The sequence below is a fragment of the Capsicum annuum genome, chromosome 11 (genome assembly GCF_002878395.1).
Source record: "Capsicum annuum cultivar UCD-10X-F1 chromosome 11, UCD10Xv1.1, whole genome shotgun sequence".
Lineage (NCBI taxonomy): Eukaryota > Viridiplantae > Streptophyta > Magnoliopsida > Solanales > Solanaceae > Capsicum > Capsicum annuum.
In genome coordinates this window covers 118297102-118316495 of record NC_061121.1, presented here as the reverse complement: position 1 = coordinate 118316495, position 19394 = coordinate 118297102, and the positions used below count along the sequence as shown (strand labels likewise).

The 19394-nt window shown below is 35.3% G+C and overlaps 1 protein-coding gene across 6 annotated transcripts in view; it reads right to left on the bottom strand.

The window, feature by feature from the left end:
- Window positions 1–14384, bottom strand: part of LOC107847428 (rho GTPase-activating protein 7) — a 66930-nt gene extending 52546 nt beyond the window's left edge. The window contains exons 1-3 of one of the 6 annotated variants that reach the window (XM_047398925.1): window positions 14066–14384; window positions 11373–11409; window positions 5984–6060 (exon numbers count right to left, since the gene is read on the bottom strand). In XM_047398925.1, coding sequence (XP_047254881.1) covers window positions 5984–6060; window positions 11373–11409; window positions 14066–14119 — 168 coding nt within the window. In that variant the 5' untranslated portion in view covers window positions 14120–14384. The remainder of the gene's footprint in view (window positions 1–5983; window positions 6061–11372; window positions 11410–14065) is intronic. The other 5 variants (XM_047398924.1, XM_047398921.1, XM_047398922.1 and 2 more) reach the window with 5 other exon arrangements.
- Window positions 14385–19394: the final 5010 nt, after the last annotated feature.

Genomic DNA, 19394 nt, shown 5'->3' with positions numbered 1-19394 from the left:
AAGCCATGAACCTGGAATTGTGTGTAAACTTGACATTGAAAAGGCGTATGATCACTTAAACTGGAATTACTTACTGGAAACTTTGAGGAAGTTGGGATTTGGTGGTAGATGGGTCAGCTGGATTAGGTGCTGCATTAGCACAGTAAAATTCTCAATATTGATCAATGGTTTCAATCTCAGAGGGGCTTGAGACAAGGAGATCCTTTATCTCCTTTCCTTTTTATCATTGCAATAGAGGGGTTACATGACCTGTTGAAGACTACTCAGACAAACAAATGGATACGGGGATTCAAGGTGAAGTCGAGTACTTAGAGCGAGTTAGAGATTTCACATCTACAATACGCTAATGATACTATTTGTATTTTGTGACACCGATTCTGAACAGGTGACAATATTGAGGGTAATCTTTATTTAGTTTGAAGCTACTTCTGGTTTACATATTAACTAGACCAAAAGTTTTATTTTTCCAGTTAATAAGGTAAACCAAATTAACCAGATTCAATCCCTGGCTAATATTCTGGGAGGCAAAATAGGAGAATTACCAACAACATATTTGTGGATGCCTTTGGGGGCCAAAAGTAAGTCAATAGGAATTTGAAATGGGGTCCTGGAGAAAATTGAAAAAAAGCTAACAAGTTGGAAGAGCCAAATCTCTCAATGGGTGGTAAGCTAGTTTTGATCAATTCAGTCCTTGATGCTATGCCTACATATATGATGTCATTATTTCCAATACCTAGGAATGTCTTGAGTAAGATAGATGTATTGAGAAGGAACTTCTTGCAGGAAGGACACAGCGACAAAAAGAAGTATCACCTGATTAATTCAAAGTTTGATGTTGAAATGGTTGTGAAGATTTGCTAGTGATGAAGAATAATTATGGAAAGAAATGATTAAGGAAAAGTATGGCATGGAAGGTAAATGGACAACCAAGACTGTGGAGGGTCCTTATGGTGTTAGTTTGTGGAAGTCAATCAGGAATTTATGGCCTAAACTCATGAACAAGGTAAGCATTTAAGTTGGAAACGGCATAAAGACATCCATTTGGGAGGATAAATGGCTAGGTCGAGGAATTCTGAAACAACTCTTATCGGATCTCCATATTTTATCTCAACAACAACAAGCAACAATAGCAGAGGTCTGGAGCAACCAAGGGTGGAATTTGATCTTTAGAAGATGCTTGAATGATTGGGATATTGATAGGCTAACAGAGTTCTTCAACACTCTAGAGTTATTTACAGGGACTACAACTTCGGAAGATAGCATCAAGTGGCAAGGAAATAAGCAAAGAGAATTCTCTGTCAGATCAGCCTACAAAGAATTCAACCTGTTCAACAATCAGATTAGGTGATGGCCCTGGAAGATGGTATGGAAAGTCAATTCCCTATAAAGTATCTTGTTTTACTTGGTTATTAGCTAGAGGAAAAGCACTCACACAGGAGAATGTGCAAGAGGGGTCATCATCTATGTTTGAAATGTTTTTTGTTTGTGTGTGGGGAGGAAGCTGAGACAATTAATCATCTATTTCTGCACTGTGAGCTGACTGGACAATTATGGAGGATGTTCCTCAACTTTAGGGGGATTCAATGGACTATGCCAAGTAATATAGTTGATGTTCTAGCATGCAGGAACAAAGAAGGCAGTAATGCAATTCAGAAAATGAGATGGAAGATTATTCCAGCGTGCATTTGGTGGACAGTTCGGGAAGAGAGTGTTAGAATATGAGTAGGAATAGGAATAGCATATAAAATCCTACTTGGAAAAGGATTGTAATGTAGTGTGCTATTAGGAAAAGGATTGGAATATATTGTCTATAAATAGGGCCTCAATGTAATAATGTAGTTACAACAATTCAATAATATTTTTCTTTATATATTTCTCACATGGTATCAGAGCTTCCACGATCTTGGCAAAGAATCAAAGAGTTTCCGCTGCCAGCGGGCGACTATAATCCATATATGTCGCTCGTCTGGCCAATGATTATGTTAGCAAAAGTTGGGTCACTAACTCACTGTGTATCTTTCTAGTGACTATTTTCTCATATCTTTACGTAGCACCATGCATCTGTCCGATGACTACTTTTTGATATCTATTTTTCTTAGCACCGTACTTCTTTTCGGTGACTTTTTTCATATCTGATTTGCATAGCATCGTGCATCTTTCCGGACTACTGACTTATATCTAAGTTGCCTAGCACCATGCATCTTTCTGGTGACTCCTCAGATTTAATTTACATAATTCCGTATGTCTTTCCGGTGACTCCTCAGATCTTTTTCAGTAGGGTCGTGCCATCATCCCGACCCTGCCCATATAATTTCTCTTTTCCAGTAGGATCGTGCAGTCATTCCGACCCTACTCATATAATTTCTATTTCTCAATAGGGTCGTGCCATCATTCCGACCCTACACATATTTCTCTTTTTCAGTAGGGTCGTGTCATCATTCCGACCCTACCCATATACTCTTTTTTTTCCTCGAATTGTAGTCACTTTTCAGCCATCAAATCTAATAATCTGGTGTGTGAGCATGTTTCGGCTAAGTTTCCGGTGACTTTCATGTTCAAGATCTACTTGTCTCTTGATTTCGAGATGACCCGTGTATTTTATATCAGTTTTCGGCAATTTTCCAGCAACACATCGACTTTACGACAATATTTACTACTTTTCGGATCATTTTTTCAATTTATTCCATTTCAATTGAGGTTTCCCAGTCGTCCAAAGCAGTCCTTATCAGTTTTCTTGCAGATATCTTCACCAAGTCCCTCACCGATTCTCATATTAGTTACATCCATAACAAGCTTGGTACATGTGTCTTCTATGCACCAGCTTGAGGGGGAGTGTTAGAATATGAGTAGGAATAGGAATAGCATATAAAATCCTACTTGGAAAAGAATTGTAATGTAGTGTGATATTAGGAAAAGGACTAGAATGTATTGTCTATAAATAGGGCCTCAATGTAATAATGTAGTTACAACAATTCAATAATATTTTTCTCTATATATTTCTCACAGAGAGAAACCAAAGATGTTTTGAAAACAAAGCCGACCATCTCCAGAAGATTAAGATGAAATGCTTAGGGTTGAAGATTAAGATGAAATGCTTAGGGTTGTTCTTTTTCTGGTGTAAAGCAATAGGTTTAGAATATCAAGAAACAATCTTCGATGTATTAGAATCCTTGTGAGATGACAGAGGATCAAATGCTCTATACTTTTGCAATCTGTAATTAAGGGGTGCTACACTATTTATGTGAAGTCTTATATATAAATATACAAATATGTTACCTTTCTCAAAAAAAAGAAAATTCAATGGAAACTCTTATAGTCAGAAACTGACTCATTTGAGTCAAAGCACTTAGTTTGGAGAAAAAAGAAAGGTGCAAAACACATAGGACCTCACATTGACAAGATAAGGACAACGGGACCTTAATCTAGGAAAAGAAAGCAAATTACAGCTAAGTGGTAACAAATTGCTCCCCAGAAGTTGATTCAACACTCAAAGCAGAATGAAGTGCAAGCAAATCCAGCAACTTGATGATGAAAGAGAACTAATAGGTGTTAAATTTCCTGCAAAGGTTACGATCATTTATGTTTTTCTTATTAATTTTCCTTTAACAAGTGCCTCATTCCTGCAAAGGTGCCTCATTTATGGTTTGGGCATGTAATGAGGAGGGACATTGATGCCCGAGTTCGTAGGTATGAGAGATTGGCCTTGGAGGGCTTCGGGCGGGGGAGGGGGAGGCCGAAGAAATATTGGAGAGAGGTGATTAGACGTGACATGAAGCGGTTACAACTTATTGAGGAGATGACCCTAGATAAGAAGGTTTGGAGGACGCATATTAGGATAGAGGGCTAGTGCGTGTGGATGAGTCTAAGGCAGTAGTTAGGAGTGTTGTGGTGTAGCTTGGCTAGTAGTCTTAGGGCTTTGTGCATAGGTTAGAGCTCCTAGTGCCTTTGGTTTGTTAGTGTATAGTATTGCTTTGTGAGTATTGTACCTCTGTTATTTCTCCTCGTTTCATGATTTATGATTACTTTGATTACTGTCATTTTGTCCTGAGTCGGGGGTCTATCGGAAATAGCCTCTCTACTACTTCGGGGGTTGTAGTATGGACTGTGTATATTTTACCCTCCCCAGAACCCACTATGTGGGAATATACTGGGTTTGTTGTTGTAGTTTTTCTATCTTGCGGAGAGAGACTAAGACATCCACTTTTTAGGGATCCAAGGGAGGAAGGAGAAGAAGAGCAGCAAGAATCCAAAGAACGCACTTTTTATACAAATTTCACCATTTTCTTTTTCTTTTTCGTGTTTATATCTAATATTGAACCCTATTTAATTGTAATTGTGCATGTGGCAAAACTAGTTAGTTGGGAGTATTAGATGATTATTTTGCTTAGATCTAAGTTTTTCTTTTGCTTAGATTATGCTTCTTACTGATAAATCTTCATTTTACTTCAACGAAATGGTATGCCTATACTTGTAAATCTTGTTACTGTGCAATAATAGTGTTGGTAATAGTTGAGATTCGAATAATGTTTATGATGATGTTGTTTAAGTCAGGTCTAACTTGCTTGGTTACTTGTGAATCAAATCTTAGTCACAAGAGGAAAGTGGTCTCCCATTTATTCGTGAGTCAAATCAATCATTGTTGGATACAGTTGGGATCCGAATAATGTTTATGATGATGTGGCTTAAGTCAAATCTTAACTTTCTTTGTGACTTGTGAGTCAATCTTAGTCACAAGAGGAATGTCGCCTCTCATTTATAGCAGCCGTTTTTTTTCTTTTCGTCTTTTTAAAAAAGAATGGTGTTGGGGTTAGGTTGTGCACGTCTCGACTATTCTATTGGGTACATGCATCCTCTCACCAACATAGATTTCAGGTAAATCTGCCACAAAGGCTTAGGCAGATCAGAAGATATCATTTTCTCACTTCTGCTGAGCTCTGAACCTTGGACTTCCATTGAATTCATTGCTCTTAAAAGCATTCCAGATAAGTTTGTTTTAAAAGCTAAAGAAAAAACCAATCCTTCAAGCATCTAGAATAGGCATTTAAGTAAGACGGACATGGTATAATTAGGAACGCAACTATTTTATGAAGACTAGGTCTGTGGTAGTGGTAATTCTTGCATTGTGAAGAATCTAAAGATAAATCTTAACCAAGAGGGAATTTAGAACTTTAGAGAGTTCAAATTTTGGCTGCATCTGGAAAGATCACTTGTACTACAAGGAAATGAATAAGTGAAGTGCAAACTTGTTAATGTTGGAGACTGAAAAATTGGTGAAATGAATTTCCCATTCATAATTGAGATAACCTTTCCGTTGCTCATTCCACCATCCCAAGTGTGCATACACTATATCGTTAATATGGTTTGTACATCAATCACTCGGTTCCAAATCCACATCTCAAATAAGAGATAATAAGATTCTCTTAGCAGCATGTTCCAAATCCTCATGGGTCAACACTTCATTTTACTAAATTACTTGTATTGCTAGTGCATTTTCCAGAATCTCTTAGTCTGCGCATCAGTGAGCTCATTACAGATCCCAATAAAAAAGGTGTATCCCATGATGCCTTTTCTGAAAAATATTTATTCACAGCAATGGAGGATAAAGATTATTAAAAAAGAAAAAGATTCATTCCATAAACTGGCTTTGACTTGTATATAACAACCAATATATTACACATCTTCAATCTATAGAAAGATGATTCAAGAAATAAATCATAAGATAATATCTAGGTTGGACATACCAAATGGTCATTGATATGAACTGAAGAGAACAAAGTTACTCATTAAATAAATTTAAACTACCAAACTCCAATGAGCAAAGGGAAGGAAATAGTAGTAACTAGGCATTTTCTCTACAGCTAAATCATCAAATTGAATGCAAGCTATGATTCTCTCTTCCTTCAGAAGTTGAAGATGCAACCAAATAAAGAGTCGAACAGAAAAATCAACTTCGGAAATAAAGAACGTGAGAAATTATACTAACCGGATCATTCTTGAAAAAGACCAGAGATGTTCGTGTCAGGATGAACCAGCGCTTTTTCCAAGACTTCCAACCTAATCCTGCAGATCAATTTAAAAATTAGGATGTTGTAACACCTCATGTCTTCGGGCTCTAGTTTGAACCACTCAATGCATGAAATCAAACCCAAGCCAGTGACTTTGGTTGTGCCTAGGTGCAAAAATCAAGACTTAAGTGTGGAAAGTGTGATGGATGTGAATTAAAGGTCATAGCGAAAATCTAGAACCAAGTTGGGTTGGAAGCTTCTCCACCGATTAAGTTTTCGTATAAGCTTGTGCAAGTTCCAACTTCAAACAAGCATATCTCCTAGAATACGAAGTGTTACGTGGTGCATTACCTATCAAAATTAAAGGTCTTCGAGACTAGTTTCCAACGCATCAAATCGCTCGTAATTTGGAGCTTCCTACAAAAAGTTATGATCATTTTAACGGAGGGTAGCATAGCAGACCGTTGGAGGCTTCTTTTTCTGATACGATAACGACCAAGAACACACGAAAACACACTCCCAAAACAGTCCACTAACTCAATGAGCCGAGGACCCTTTAGGAGACCACACTCAAATTCAAGAACAAGAACAAGGAGGGGATTACAAGGTGTTTTAACACCAAATCAGCCAACAACCAAACTATATTAGTAACAATAAAAGAGACAACAATAACAACAAGGAATACACTCGGCTTACACTAATCAAGAGGCAACAATACAAGATTACAATAAAAGTAAAGAGATAGATAGATAGACCATGGTTGGTATAATCTTAAGAACCCAAGAACTTATTCCACTCTTGGACCCTTAACACCACACACAACACAAAACCTATCTCTTACGTGACACAAGATCGGATTCCACCTCTCAAGCATCGACGTTTCCAAGCAAAATGCATACAAAAGTGATTCCACAATTGTATAAGCCCTAGTTTCCGGTTTGCCTCTTAGAGAAGAGAGGACTTGTGTTACAAAGTGTTATACACTCAATATCCATCAAAAAAACTAAGTCTAAAAGCCCTACAATGTTCCTTTTATAGCTATTACAAAATATAAGTTAAAATGACCAAAAGGTCCTTCAAAGAGTGGGCGCCCATCAAGTGTAAGTTATGGACTGATTTTGGTGCATTTTGGGCCTCTCTTACACTTCAATTGCACACACCAAGGCTCGGGTCCAACTCGCACTCTCATAAGTCCATATCCGTGATTATTCTCGTATCATTTTCCTTTTTGGAAAGGGTAGCTTGTATTTCATATCCAAAAAAGGCTCAGTACCATCAAGCAGGTGCTAAGGCGAAAAGTTTCAATCACAAAATAGGATTATGGGGGATCCTATGTACAATTGCTAACTTACAAATTGTCAAAGAAATCTACAAAAACTATTATCTCCTCATTAGATCCTGTTTACACCAAAAATAAAAAAGATTGAGTCGATTTATCTTAATTTTGTGGATGGGACTGCTTTTGATCTCAAAACGTCTGAGGTTCATCTTTGTCATTACTGTCCACCAAATACATGCCGGAATACTCTGCCACCAGTCTTCCCCTTCAGAAGTTCCAGAATTCTTGGTATTGCCCAATTTACCCCCAACATACAGAAGAACTTTTGCCACAAATTTGTAGTTGTCTCACAGAATATCCATTCTGCTAACTGCATAATAGTTCCGCTGTCGGCAGAATGGACTTTGAACTCCCAGGCATTCTATCAACTTCTGCAATGAGAATGCTGACAGCAAAACCAATCTGTTATCCACGGAATGAACCGCGAAGTTCACCGATGGGATTCTATAAATACTTGTGTTCCTGAATTTTTCATTCAATTTTTCACTCCCACCAGCCCTTGGATGATTTTCTCTACTCTTCTCAACCTTCAACGGTAAGGTATGTTCCTCCCATGTACTTCCAAGTGTTTCTATGCACTCCTAATGTATAATAATGAATTCATGACATAATTCCACACTACAATCCAACGATTTTCAAGAAAAACCCATCTCAAGGTTCAAAAGTGGATGAGCATTCTTCCTTACAGTTTGAGGTTTTCTCCAATTGCTTGATTGCAATTAAGGTATCGACAGCTAATGTCCTGTTTCTTCCCCACGCTACATTTTCATGAAAACGTATGAAATTCTCCTTCTTGGGATAGTTGGGGCTAATGTTGAGAGTCATGATCTACATGTAAATTCAATTTGTATACCATGAACTCATATGAATTCCTTAAGTGCTCATTGTTGTTTTGTTCCATGAGCTTCATGAAATTTCCTATGAAAAGCGTCAACTATATGGATTTATGATTTTCATCTAAAAAGAGTAGTTTTCATTGATTTTTATGAATTATGAATATGAATTACGAATAGGTCAATGAACATGAACTATGAGTACAATATGATGAACGAACTATGACTTATGAGCTTATAAAGCTAAACAATGATATTACGAGTTAATCTCACCACGAAATGAATGGAAGTAGTATTGATAACCAAGAAGGCATTCGTGTACATATGCCAACGCAAGATATGGATCACTTCGTTGGTTCGGGTGAATCTTCGATGTGCCCCTAGTAAGGGCTTATTATGGATCCTTGCTAGCAATTATGTTATGTACGTCTCATCCCAGCAACTGTTAAAGTTGTTGTCATATGACCGCGAGGTCACGGGTTCAAGCCTTGAAAACAGCCTCTAGCAGAAATGCGAAGTAAGTTGCGTACAATACACCCCTGTGATGGGGCCCCGGACCCTGCGCATAGTGGGAGCTTTAGTACACTAGGCTGCCCCTTTTTTAAATGTCTCATCCCCAGCAAGGTATGAGACGGCTTAGCTGATCAAAAGTGATCAGACTTTGTATGCTCACATGGCGGCTTATGTAGGTTAATCAAAGAACCTCTCATAACGAACTAATGAATGAAGAAAGATGCATATGATAACATCAACCTAGTTATTTTAAATCATTTAATTCCCTCCAGGCTCCAGGTTATGCTCTTGGTTGTCCTTTCACTTCAGTTATATTCATGTTTTTTGGCCATATTACATGCAGTACAATTCCATGTCTACTTACGTTCCTTTTATCGGGAACACCACATTTTAGATAATGCAAACATAAGTTCTTCATATTATGCTTTTGGTGAGCCCTGCTTGCTTTTGGGGCCTAGTCTTTACATTCAACATTTCTCGTTTTTTGCCTGGGTGACTTGTCCCAGTAAAATAGTTTATTCATTATGTTAGAGGTTTCAAAAATTAGACGAGTATAGCATGATCAATGATGTAAACTTGGCAAATCTCTTTATTTAAGGAATATTACCATCTGGATCTACATGAAAGCTTTTGAAATGAAAATTGTTGCCTGCTAAGGAACTTTGCTTATGATATGAATATAATTCACTCTCTTCCGCATATGTTATGTGTTATGCCATGCAGTTAATTCACTCGGGCAAGTTAAGGCCTCAGGTGTCTGCCTCGCCCAAGCCCAAGGTCAAGGTGTGACAGATGTCAAGTGACCAAGTTGGTAGTGGAAAAACAAAGGTTTCAGTATCATCTGGATGGCACAGAACTCTCTACCATTGTAAACATTATTTTTTTTATGATTCCATTATTGTATAAATTATATCTCGATAGCAAGTCTCCTCCCAAGAACAATTTCATCCCAATAATAAACCAACTTGTGCAAGCCCAGAACAAAGTCCCACACCACTTAGGATGGGATATTTTTTCTATGAAAAATGTTCTCTAGGAAAATAAGCGGGTTTCTTATTTATTTCCTTGTGTTTGGTACATAAGCAAAAAAATATTACCCTAAAAGCATTTTTATATAATCTAATCAAAAATTCTGGGAGGTGGGGTTGGGGTAAGGTGTGCGGTGGTGGGGATGGGAGCTAGGGGGTGAAGATGGTGTGTGTTGGAAGGTGGGGAAGACACAATAGGAACGCCACTTGTGGAACTTGTTTTCCCTACTTCCGCGAGGGACATCATTTTCCTCATTTTCAAGGACCTTGCTTTCCTAGAGAAAATGTTCTCCAAATTTTCGACCAACAGAACATGGGAAAATTGAAAAATGTCGAAATACACCCTTAGATTGGGCCTCCAACTGCAAATCCCAGCTCTTCATTTTGTACTTGTTTCTGACCTCATGCATTGAGCATAGACTTATCCAAAAAAAAATTACAAAATAGTACTTTTGCAGTTTGTCATAGGTCAAAAAGCTGATGAAATGGAGATCTTCCTTGCAGATTGCAGTCCACTAGTAGGGACTGAGAGTGTTCTTGAAATAGTGTCATTCTGCTAGAGAAAACGAATACCTATCAGGGTAAGGAACACTACTGCACACAACTAGGGTAAGGAACACTACTGCACACTACTCTCTTAGGGGTCGTTTGGTAGAGTATAAGAGTAATGCAAAATATGGTGTGTTAGCAATGTTTGTATTAGTTATGCTTGCATTAGTTATGCTTATATTTTTCTTGTGCAGTGTTTGGTTTGATGTATTAAAAATAACATGAATTAAATAATTTCTAAAAAAAAAAAAATTTTACAAAAATATCCTTCATATATATGTTGGAAAGGATGTGAAAATTTTTTTAAGGGATAATAGTGTCTTTAATCATGTTAATGCATGTATTAGATCTATTGCATTGTTAATACCATGGATTTTGAGGTATTAGTAATACACACCTCAATACACAATAGAGTGTATAACTAGTGCAAGCATTAGCTATACATAGGGTGCAAAAGTATACCAAACAAGGTATTAGTAATACACATTAAACTAATGCATGCATTAGTTTTTCCAATACACTCTACCAAACGACCCCTTATTTTCCCAGGTCCGCACCTTTATAAGTAACATTTGCTTGTTTGTCTCTATCAATATAGAATCACAAACCAACTGAAAATAGATCAGGGTTATCGGGGACTGTCCCTTTCTAGTCTCCTTAAAGCCGTCATACTGGATTTCTCTGCATCTCTCCAAGGAAAATTACCTCAGCTTCCTAAATTGACTATATTCCAAAATTTCCTCAACAATAAGAAAAGAAAAAAGGCGTTAATGCCTTCATGGAACCTCCTGGCCCATTAAAATCTAAGATCCTCCCATAACCAGACCAGCCTTGTGAGATGAACAGCAAATTTTAGTCTTTTTATCTAAACGGATATTGTTGAACTCCTACAGACTCAATAAAAAGTGTATCCCTGAACTTATATATAGTATAAAGCCCATGGACACCACGGTTATCAAAAAAAAAAAGAAAAAAGCCATAATCAAGTAAAAGCTTGTTGACAAAGTTATAGCCAACTAGTGTTTAATAAAGAGGCCAAATCATGACGGACCAGCATAACAATCATCAACACAGGTGTCAAGGAAATTACAGAAGCTTTACGAACCTTTTGAAGAGATAAACAGAGGCCCACTCTTGAAAACCTGCAAAGAGTTCGCCAGTTACAAAATTGAAGCCCAATAATTCTAATTGTAGAGCAAGATTAGAAGCAATACTGTCTTCGTGAAGAAAGTATAATTAAAAACAATGAACAATAAGACTAGGAGACTATTATCTTCATATAGTTCAATAAATACATAATGATGGATCTTGAAGTTCAGTGTGTTGTCAAGCTCTACATATTTCTGAATCCTATATGACAATAACTTCATTTGTTCAGACTTCAATTTGTTTCTGGATGAAGGCATTACATAAAGGAGCAAAGATCTTATGACGTCGTGAACAGATTTTTTATCCCATCAAGAAGAAGATAAAAGCAAGAGACAATGAATAACCAACAAAAACAAACAACAACTACAGGAATGAATAACAAGGGAAAATACATGATTCCTGAAACAGGGTACAGAAGGTCATTATTACTGGGGTGAGGATTTCCTTGATTTGAAGAAACTCTATTGTTACTCTACCCCCTTTTAAGGTGGACGATGGAAGAGTTGACTGAGAAGCCATCACAGAGACATCTAACTTTCACTTCCTCGTGGCCACTAGCTACATGGTACAATGAGATATGAGGAAGAAGAAGAAGAAGAAACCTATCATGTTTGTCACATGTTTTCTTTTGACAAATAAAAAACTAAACGGAGATTCCATGTTCTCAATCTCATTAAAGAAGGATGATAGAGGAAGAAGTATCGAAAGTCTGTCAAGAAATTGGATTCACATAGAACCACCGAAGCTTGTAGCTCGATCGATAGAGAGGGTGTAGAAGGCTGTTATTAGGTGAAGATTTCCTTAACTCCGAAAAACTCTACCACTATTCCAACCCCTTTCTAATGTGGATAATGAAAGAGTTGAATGAGAACATAGATCTTGGAACATGGCCTTTGTACATGTTGTAGATGCCATGTTAGAACTTTTACTGAAATCTAATCTCAGAACATAGATTTTGGCTTTACTTTTGAATCTTCCGTCAGATTATGTTTAGTAAAAAATTGAAAAAATCTTGCAAAAACACATAGCTTGAGTTTTTATGTCCCTGATTATATAAGAGTTCAAGGTGTTGTTTCTTCCTTTTAGTATGAGAGGAGTTCTCAGCTAAAAGAAGATACAAGTCCATAAATTTCAGCCGTGATACTAAAAATCTTTTAAGGGAATCAAACACACAAATATATAATTAGATGATCCAAAAACTACTCTCAAATGCATCTATCTCTTTTTTTTACCCCAATAAATACAAAATATGTGTCAAACATACGTACCCTATTTTCTCCCAAAACACAACCTAGAGGTTAAACCAAACCTAACCTAATAAGAGAATCATTAGTTTCTGAATGAAGATTATTTGACTGTCACTTGCGCATCTTGACCCAAAATATTTTTCTGGAAAAATGGTTCAATTTTTCTGAATCACAATCATTTGGCTGTGATTTACTTCCAAAAGACCGAACATTGCAATAAACTCTAACTTAAATTTTGGTAAAACATGTGTAACTCCAGTCAGTAGATCATAATGTCTCTAACGCAAATCATATGAGATATCCCAATTTTCATTCTTCAGTTTATCTTTTAAATAACCTAACTTGTTGAAATGAAATTCATTTTACTATATAGATGACTTCAGAGTTTCGCAATCTGCTTCACTTTTTTGAACTCATTTTCTGAGGAAACAGAGTATTAGCTCCAATCATCCAAAAAACCAAAAAGAGAAAGAAGAACCATATTGTTTCTAAATGAAAAGCATTTGACCATCATTCACTACATAATGACCCAAAATTGACTCTAATCCAATCCCAAGAGAAGTCCCATTTTTCTCAAGTAGTACTAATTTGACTATAGAACGCTTTGCTATGCTTTCACTTCCATTACTTCTTTGAGGGTCTATCAATAACAACCTCTCTACTTCTAAGGTAGTAGTAAGTTCTGCGTTCACTCTACCCTCCCAAGACCCCACTTTGTGGAACTACAGTGGGTATGTTGTTGTATTATTAATTTGACTATAGAACGCTTTGTTATGCTTTCAATTCCGTTACTTCTTTGAGGGTCTATCGGAAACAAGACTCAGCCTCTACCTCTAAGGTAGGGGTAAGGTATGCGTCCACTCTACCCTCCCTAGACCACACTTTGTGAGACTACACTAGGCATGTTGTTTTTGTAGTACTAATTTGACAGTAGAACGCTTTGTTATGTTTTAACTTCAATTACCTCTTTTTGAAGGTCTATCGAAAATAGCCTATCTACCTCCTAAGGTAGGGGTAAAGTCTGCGTACACTCTACCCTCCTCATACCCCACTTTGTAGAACTACATCAAATGGTTATGTTGTTGTACTAATTTGACTATAATTGACCTTTCGTTTACCCCACAATTCCTTCTCTATTCTACATTATCATCTGACTAAAACAACTCACAACTCAATTACAAAAAAATCCTAAACTTTTAACAAATAAACCATAATTTTCCTTCTATTTCTATCCTATCTATTGATTAAAATTGCTATCAACTCCAGCAAAACATAATATTTCTCAAGGCATGCGTATTATTTGTAAATTCTAACTAATAATATCAAAAAGTTTCAAAATTCTTTTCCATTTTGACAATCATTAAATTCACAAATGAAAGAAAACGTTAAAAATGAACTTTACCGTGTTGGAAGTACCGTTACGTGGACGTTCAAATGCAGCAAGTGAAGCCGACATTATTTGTAAAAGGGGGTTCAGGAAAGTGAAACCAACATTGCAAAAAGAAGTAGTTGATTTCGGGTCGAGAGTGTAACTCGGTTACAACTCAGTAATGGAGAATTTAATAGGAGATCTAAAAGGGGTAATAATGAATGAAGAAGAAGGAAGGACCAAACAAGACAACACAGAGGAGGTTTGTGTTGTGTTGTCTCTCTATTTTTGTTTTGTTGTTTTGATATTAGGGGTGCGATGTGGGGATGGGTTGGGTTGGTGGAGTAGACTGTACTAGTAGTAAAGTTGATAATTAATTAACTTTACAGACACTGTTTGACTGATTGGACCTAGAAATTTTAATTTATTACTTCATGAATTATTCATATGTGTAGTGATTTTATAACCTAACTGAAATAGGAGATTAAAAAAAAAAAAATTGAAACCAGTAAATTCCTTTAAATTACTCTAACTTTTCGTTAATTGTTCATTCATTACTGAGCATTAAAGCTCATTATTGTGAAAATGAATGTATTAAAGTTAAAAAGATTTATTTTGAAAAGATTTGAGAGAACAAAGAGGAGTTATTCAACAACAAATTTTTACAAGTATTTTCTCAATCCAAATTTTGTTTAAAAATTTTTGAAAGATGATTTTTTTGAAAATTCAATTTGTGTATTTGCGCTAATATTTGTATATTTGTTGTTTTCGACTAAATTATATGAATTTTAATATGTTTTGATTCATTATTTTTCGTTAATGTAGACACTGTCTATACTGCACACAAAATTGAATATGATGGCACAATTGAATATATGTATATTTGTATATAGATTTGTATATATATGTATATACATATATATACAAATAAAGTTATATATAAATTAGTATAAATGTATTATGTCAATATATGTATAAACTTTTACACAGAATACAAAAGTATACATACAAAACTTTAACATTATGACATTCTATACGACTAATCAATAAAAAAGTCTAATAGTATATATGTATATGTATAAATACATATGTACTTAAGAACATTTTACCTTTGAAATTCTATATATACTTGAGAACATAGGTCGTAAATACATATCATATCATCTCATAAATACTTACCTTTGAACACTTGCTACTGCCAGGAACACAATGCACATTCATGGCTGGCGTTTCTCCTTTCTCATCAACCGACAATTTTTTGATGAAATCCTAATATGTATTACAAATCACTATTTAAATTATATATGATTTATTTGAAAGTAATGCTTGTATACTTCTTACCTTCTCGTGAAGCGATATACTTTTGATAGCATCCATGACCGTCTGATGGTTGGCATTTATCAAATTACTCAGAATTTGAAATTCTGACTTCACCTACATTTTATATAATAAATTTATATTGGTAATGTCATAATATGATTTTTTTCTAAAATTTGTAGATGGTTATAATATACTTACATAACTCTCTAGCGCGTCGACTTTTTGATTACGAATATTGAGATCATCGGTCGGAATGGTTCTCTTCACTTCTGCATCGGTCACAGGTGGTTCAAAACTATATGGTGATTGAATTTGCTCCTCTACTATCTTCCTATTCAATGTAGACTTTGTGACTGTTTTATTAACCAAAAACGAAGATGTGTTAGATGATGCCGCGTTTGAAACCACCTTTTGTAGTACTCTTGATTGATAATGATGCACCCGATGACATTTGTTTCTGCTTCTGGTTCCTTTTCGAGGGTGAAACAGAAACAACTATTTTACCCTTTCCTCTGTGAGTAATAGAGATTGGAGGGATCTCTTGAAAGACGTCAGAATTAACAACATCATTCATTGGAGATCCCGCAATGGTAACATTGTTAATAATTTTTGTGGGAGTTGGAAAGCTGCAATTTCACTTGCGATGCCTTGATGTTTCGAAAGGAAATCTGGACATTAATTATGAATTATCAATTAGTTTTGTATCTATCCATAAATACATATATTAATTTTTACAAAAACTTTGTATTTGAGGTTACTGGGACACTGAATTTTACCTTTTTGCACATAAACATATTTTTCATAAGCCATTTGTACCGTGGACGATCTTTTATGATTTTTCAATTAAGCAACCTAGGAATTCGATCACCAACCTTTATAGCAAGTCGCTTATCAACATTGAGCAACACTCATACATTCATACTTGCATAGCGTATGGCATGCCATGAAGATGATAATATTGTTCATCGGAGGTCAGCTTCATTGATATGGACTTGGCAAGCTCTTCGAAAGCTTCTTTACCCCAACAGTAATACATGTATTGTTCTTGCTCAACCACATCAAAATGAATTCTTGAAACTCGAACAATATGCATCTCGTCAAACATAATAAAATGATGAACGGAATAGAGAATAGTAATCTTCAAAGCATTATCGTCATTCTGACCCTATACTTTATCCTCATTTGCTTGGAATAACGTTGCTTTGTATGGTTGTTCTTCACCATCAAAATACATCTGCATTAATCTATTCGGCACACTTGTGTCGACTACAAAATCACCTTTGAAAGCAACACAGTTCAAATCAAATATAATTGTAAAATCCCTTAATGAAAACCTTAATGTGTTTTCATTAAATCGCAACATTATAGCATCCGTTTAACTGGTTTCCAACTCAAGGGACATAGCGCATCTTGGGACTGACCCCATGATTCCGGCATAGTGGCGTATTGACCAAAGCATGTTCCCATAAATCTTCTAAGCTGAACATTGGATAGCTTTTGTTTTAAAGTATCAAATATCTTCATCTCCACATAACACGCAACATGCAGGGACTTCTTAAAAAGATCTGTGATGACAAAACTACTATCCTGTTGAACCAAAAAATCACAAATGATCAACCACAAAAATACAAATGATCAAAAAAAAGTATAAAATGTATATAAAGCCGCATCCCTAAACTAATTGTATCCAACTACATATCATAAAACACATAAACATTTTATATCCTGACCAAATTGAATATATATATAACTTTATGTGTGTGTATATATATATATGTATGTATATGTTTACATATATAGGTATATTTACATAAGTATAACTGTATGATGTCGATATATGTATGTATCTTTACACTGAATACAAACGTACACATATAAAACTTTAACATTATGACATTCCACATAACTAAACTACAAAAAAATCTAATTGATAAATATACAAAAATACCTTATGTTGAATCTCAATATCGTTACTCTCTGCTTTGAATTGATAAACCTTGAAACATTTTGCTCTTTCATTATTGCTAGAATTTGTCTTTTTTTTTTTTTATCCACTTGTACTGACCATTAATATTTTTGAAGCGTTGATTAAATCGTCTTTTGATTGACAATCTACCATGCTATTTCAAATATTAACATTGTCATTGTCATTGTCACTTTTCTTCGAGTCTCTGCCTTTAACTTATCTTCTTCTAATTCCGCTATAAAACTTGCATTGTCACTGTCTAATTGAGAAACTTCTAAATCAAACGATGGAGTTCCACAATTAGTCTTATCTACATGTTCAATACCACTTGTTACTCTCCTAAAAGGGGTTTTCCCATCCATTTGGAAATCTAGAAATTGATTACTTGAATACCTAATTAACACTGTATATATATGAAAAATTGAATAAAATTAGTGGGTAATGTAGAGAATAACTTAAAAAACAAAGAAGAACAAACATATATATCCATAAAGATATAAAATTTACCATAAAAATCTTCAAATCAAATCTATGCGAGTTTATAGGGATTAAGAAAGCTTCAACGTAATATTCAATGGATAAAAAATAGCTAATGTGTAGGTGAAGAACACAATATTTGAGAAAATTTGGGAGAAGAAATAAGAAAAAATATATTCTTTGATATTTCAATTGAAAGAACTTTGAAATTATCACAATCTTGAGCATAAAAACCTGTAACGCCCCAAATCTGGTACCTGAAATGCTACACGGTGCTCATGACCTCGAAGGACCACAAGCTAACCCATGACTGATATTTGTACCTGAACACTGCATAATATACTGTGTAAATGCAAAAATAAAGGTTGTAAGGTAGTAAGGTTCAAAACTGAGACACAATATCTAATAAAATATAACATCTGTGTGGGGTATGAAATACCCAAAACAAACTAATGAACTGTCTGAACATGATAGTTTGAAAAGCCTCTAACTGTCTGAATAAGGAGTTGATGGGACATGGCCCCAACTAACTCCAACTACTGAAATCCAACTACTGAAATAAACTAAGTATGAAATGATAAGATAATGCCCATGTCCTCGAAGGATGAGGACTCACTGTTGACTCTGACTGTTGAGTACTGGAATGCTAATGATGCTTTGGAGCTCGTGCTTCTGAACCTATGGTGTAAAATACTATAGCACAAATGCATCAGTACGATTGAATGTATTAGTATGCATGTGAGGTAGGCTGAATACAAAGGGTTCACATGCATAAACTATACTAACTGACTGAACAACATGAACGTGAGAATACATGCATGAATACATAATAACTATAACTGAGTTCGTGATAACCTGATTACTGAATTTGAGTATTGATAACATGAGATACTGATAACCGTATAACTGAAATAACTAATACTGAGCGACTGTATCTATCAGTCTAGTTTCTGATGGAATTAGCTGAGTTCCGTTCTGTTCTGAGGTGACTACTGTCGAGCCCTATTTCGAATCGATCGAAACAATACACGATGTATGGTAGCGTTAAATGACTCTTGGGATTTAAATTTTTTTTTAGAATCGCCACCTAACTTTTTAGGAAAATTAGGAAAAATCATTTTTTATTATAAAACTCTGTTTTAGTCTATCGAAAATATTTTGAGATTCTGAGTAAGGATTTTGGTTACTTGAGGGGAAGGTATTAGGCACCCCTCAGAGCCTATCCGAAGATAGTCCTTACACTTAATTTAGAAAAATATTAGGGAAAACCTTTATTTCGTTATTTGCTTAAAACAGTGATAAGAAAAGTTTTGTTATTATTTATTATTCAAAAGAAAATTTAAAGTATATCAAACATGACGCTACCACGTACAAAGAAAGTAATGCAGTTATCGCAAAATATACATGCATTTTAAGTATGAAAAGGATGATGATATAATTTTATGTATTATAAAATTTAAAATATTGTAATTCTGTAGGAGAAATTGGAGAGATATGTGGATTTAAATAGTTAATTATAATTATTTATGGAGTAAATAAAGTATCTTATAGAATGGGAGTTTATTTGTGCAACGTACTTTCAAGAGTGTAAAAAAAATG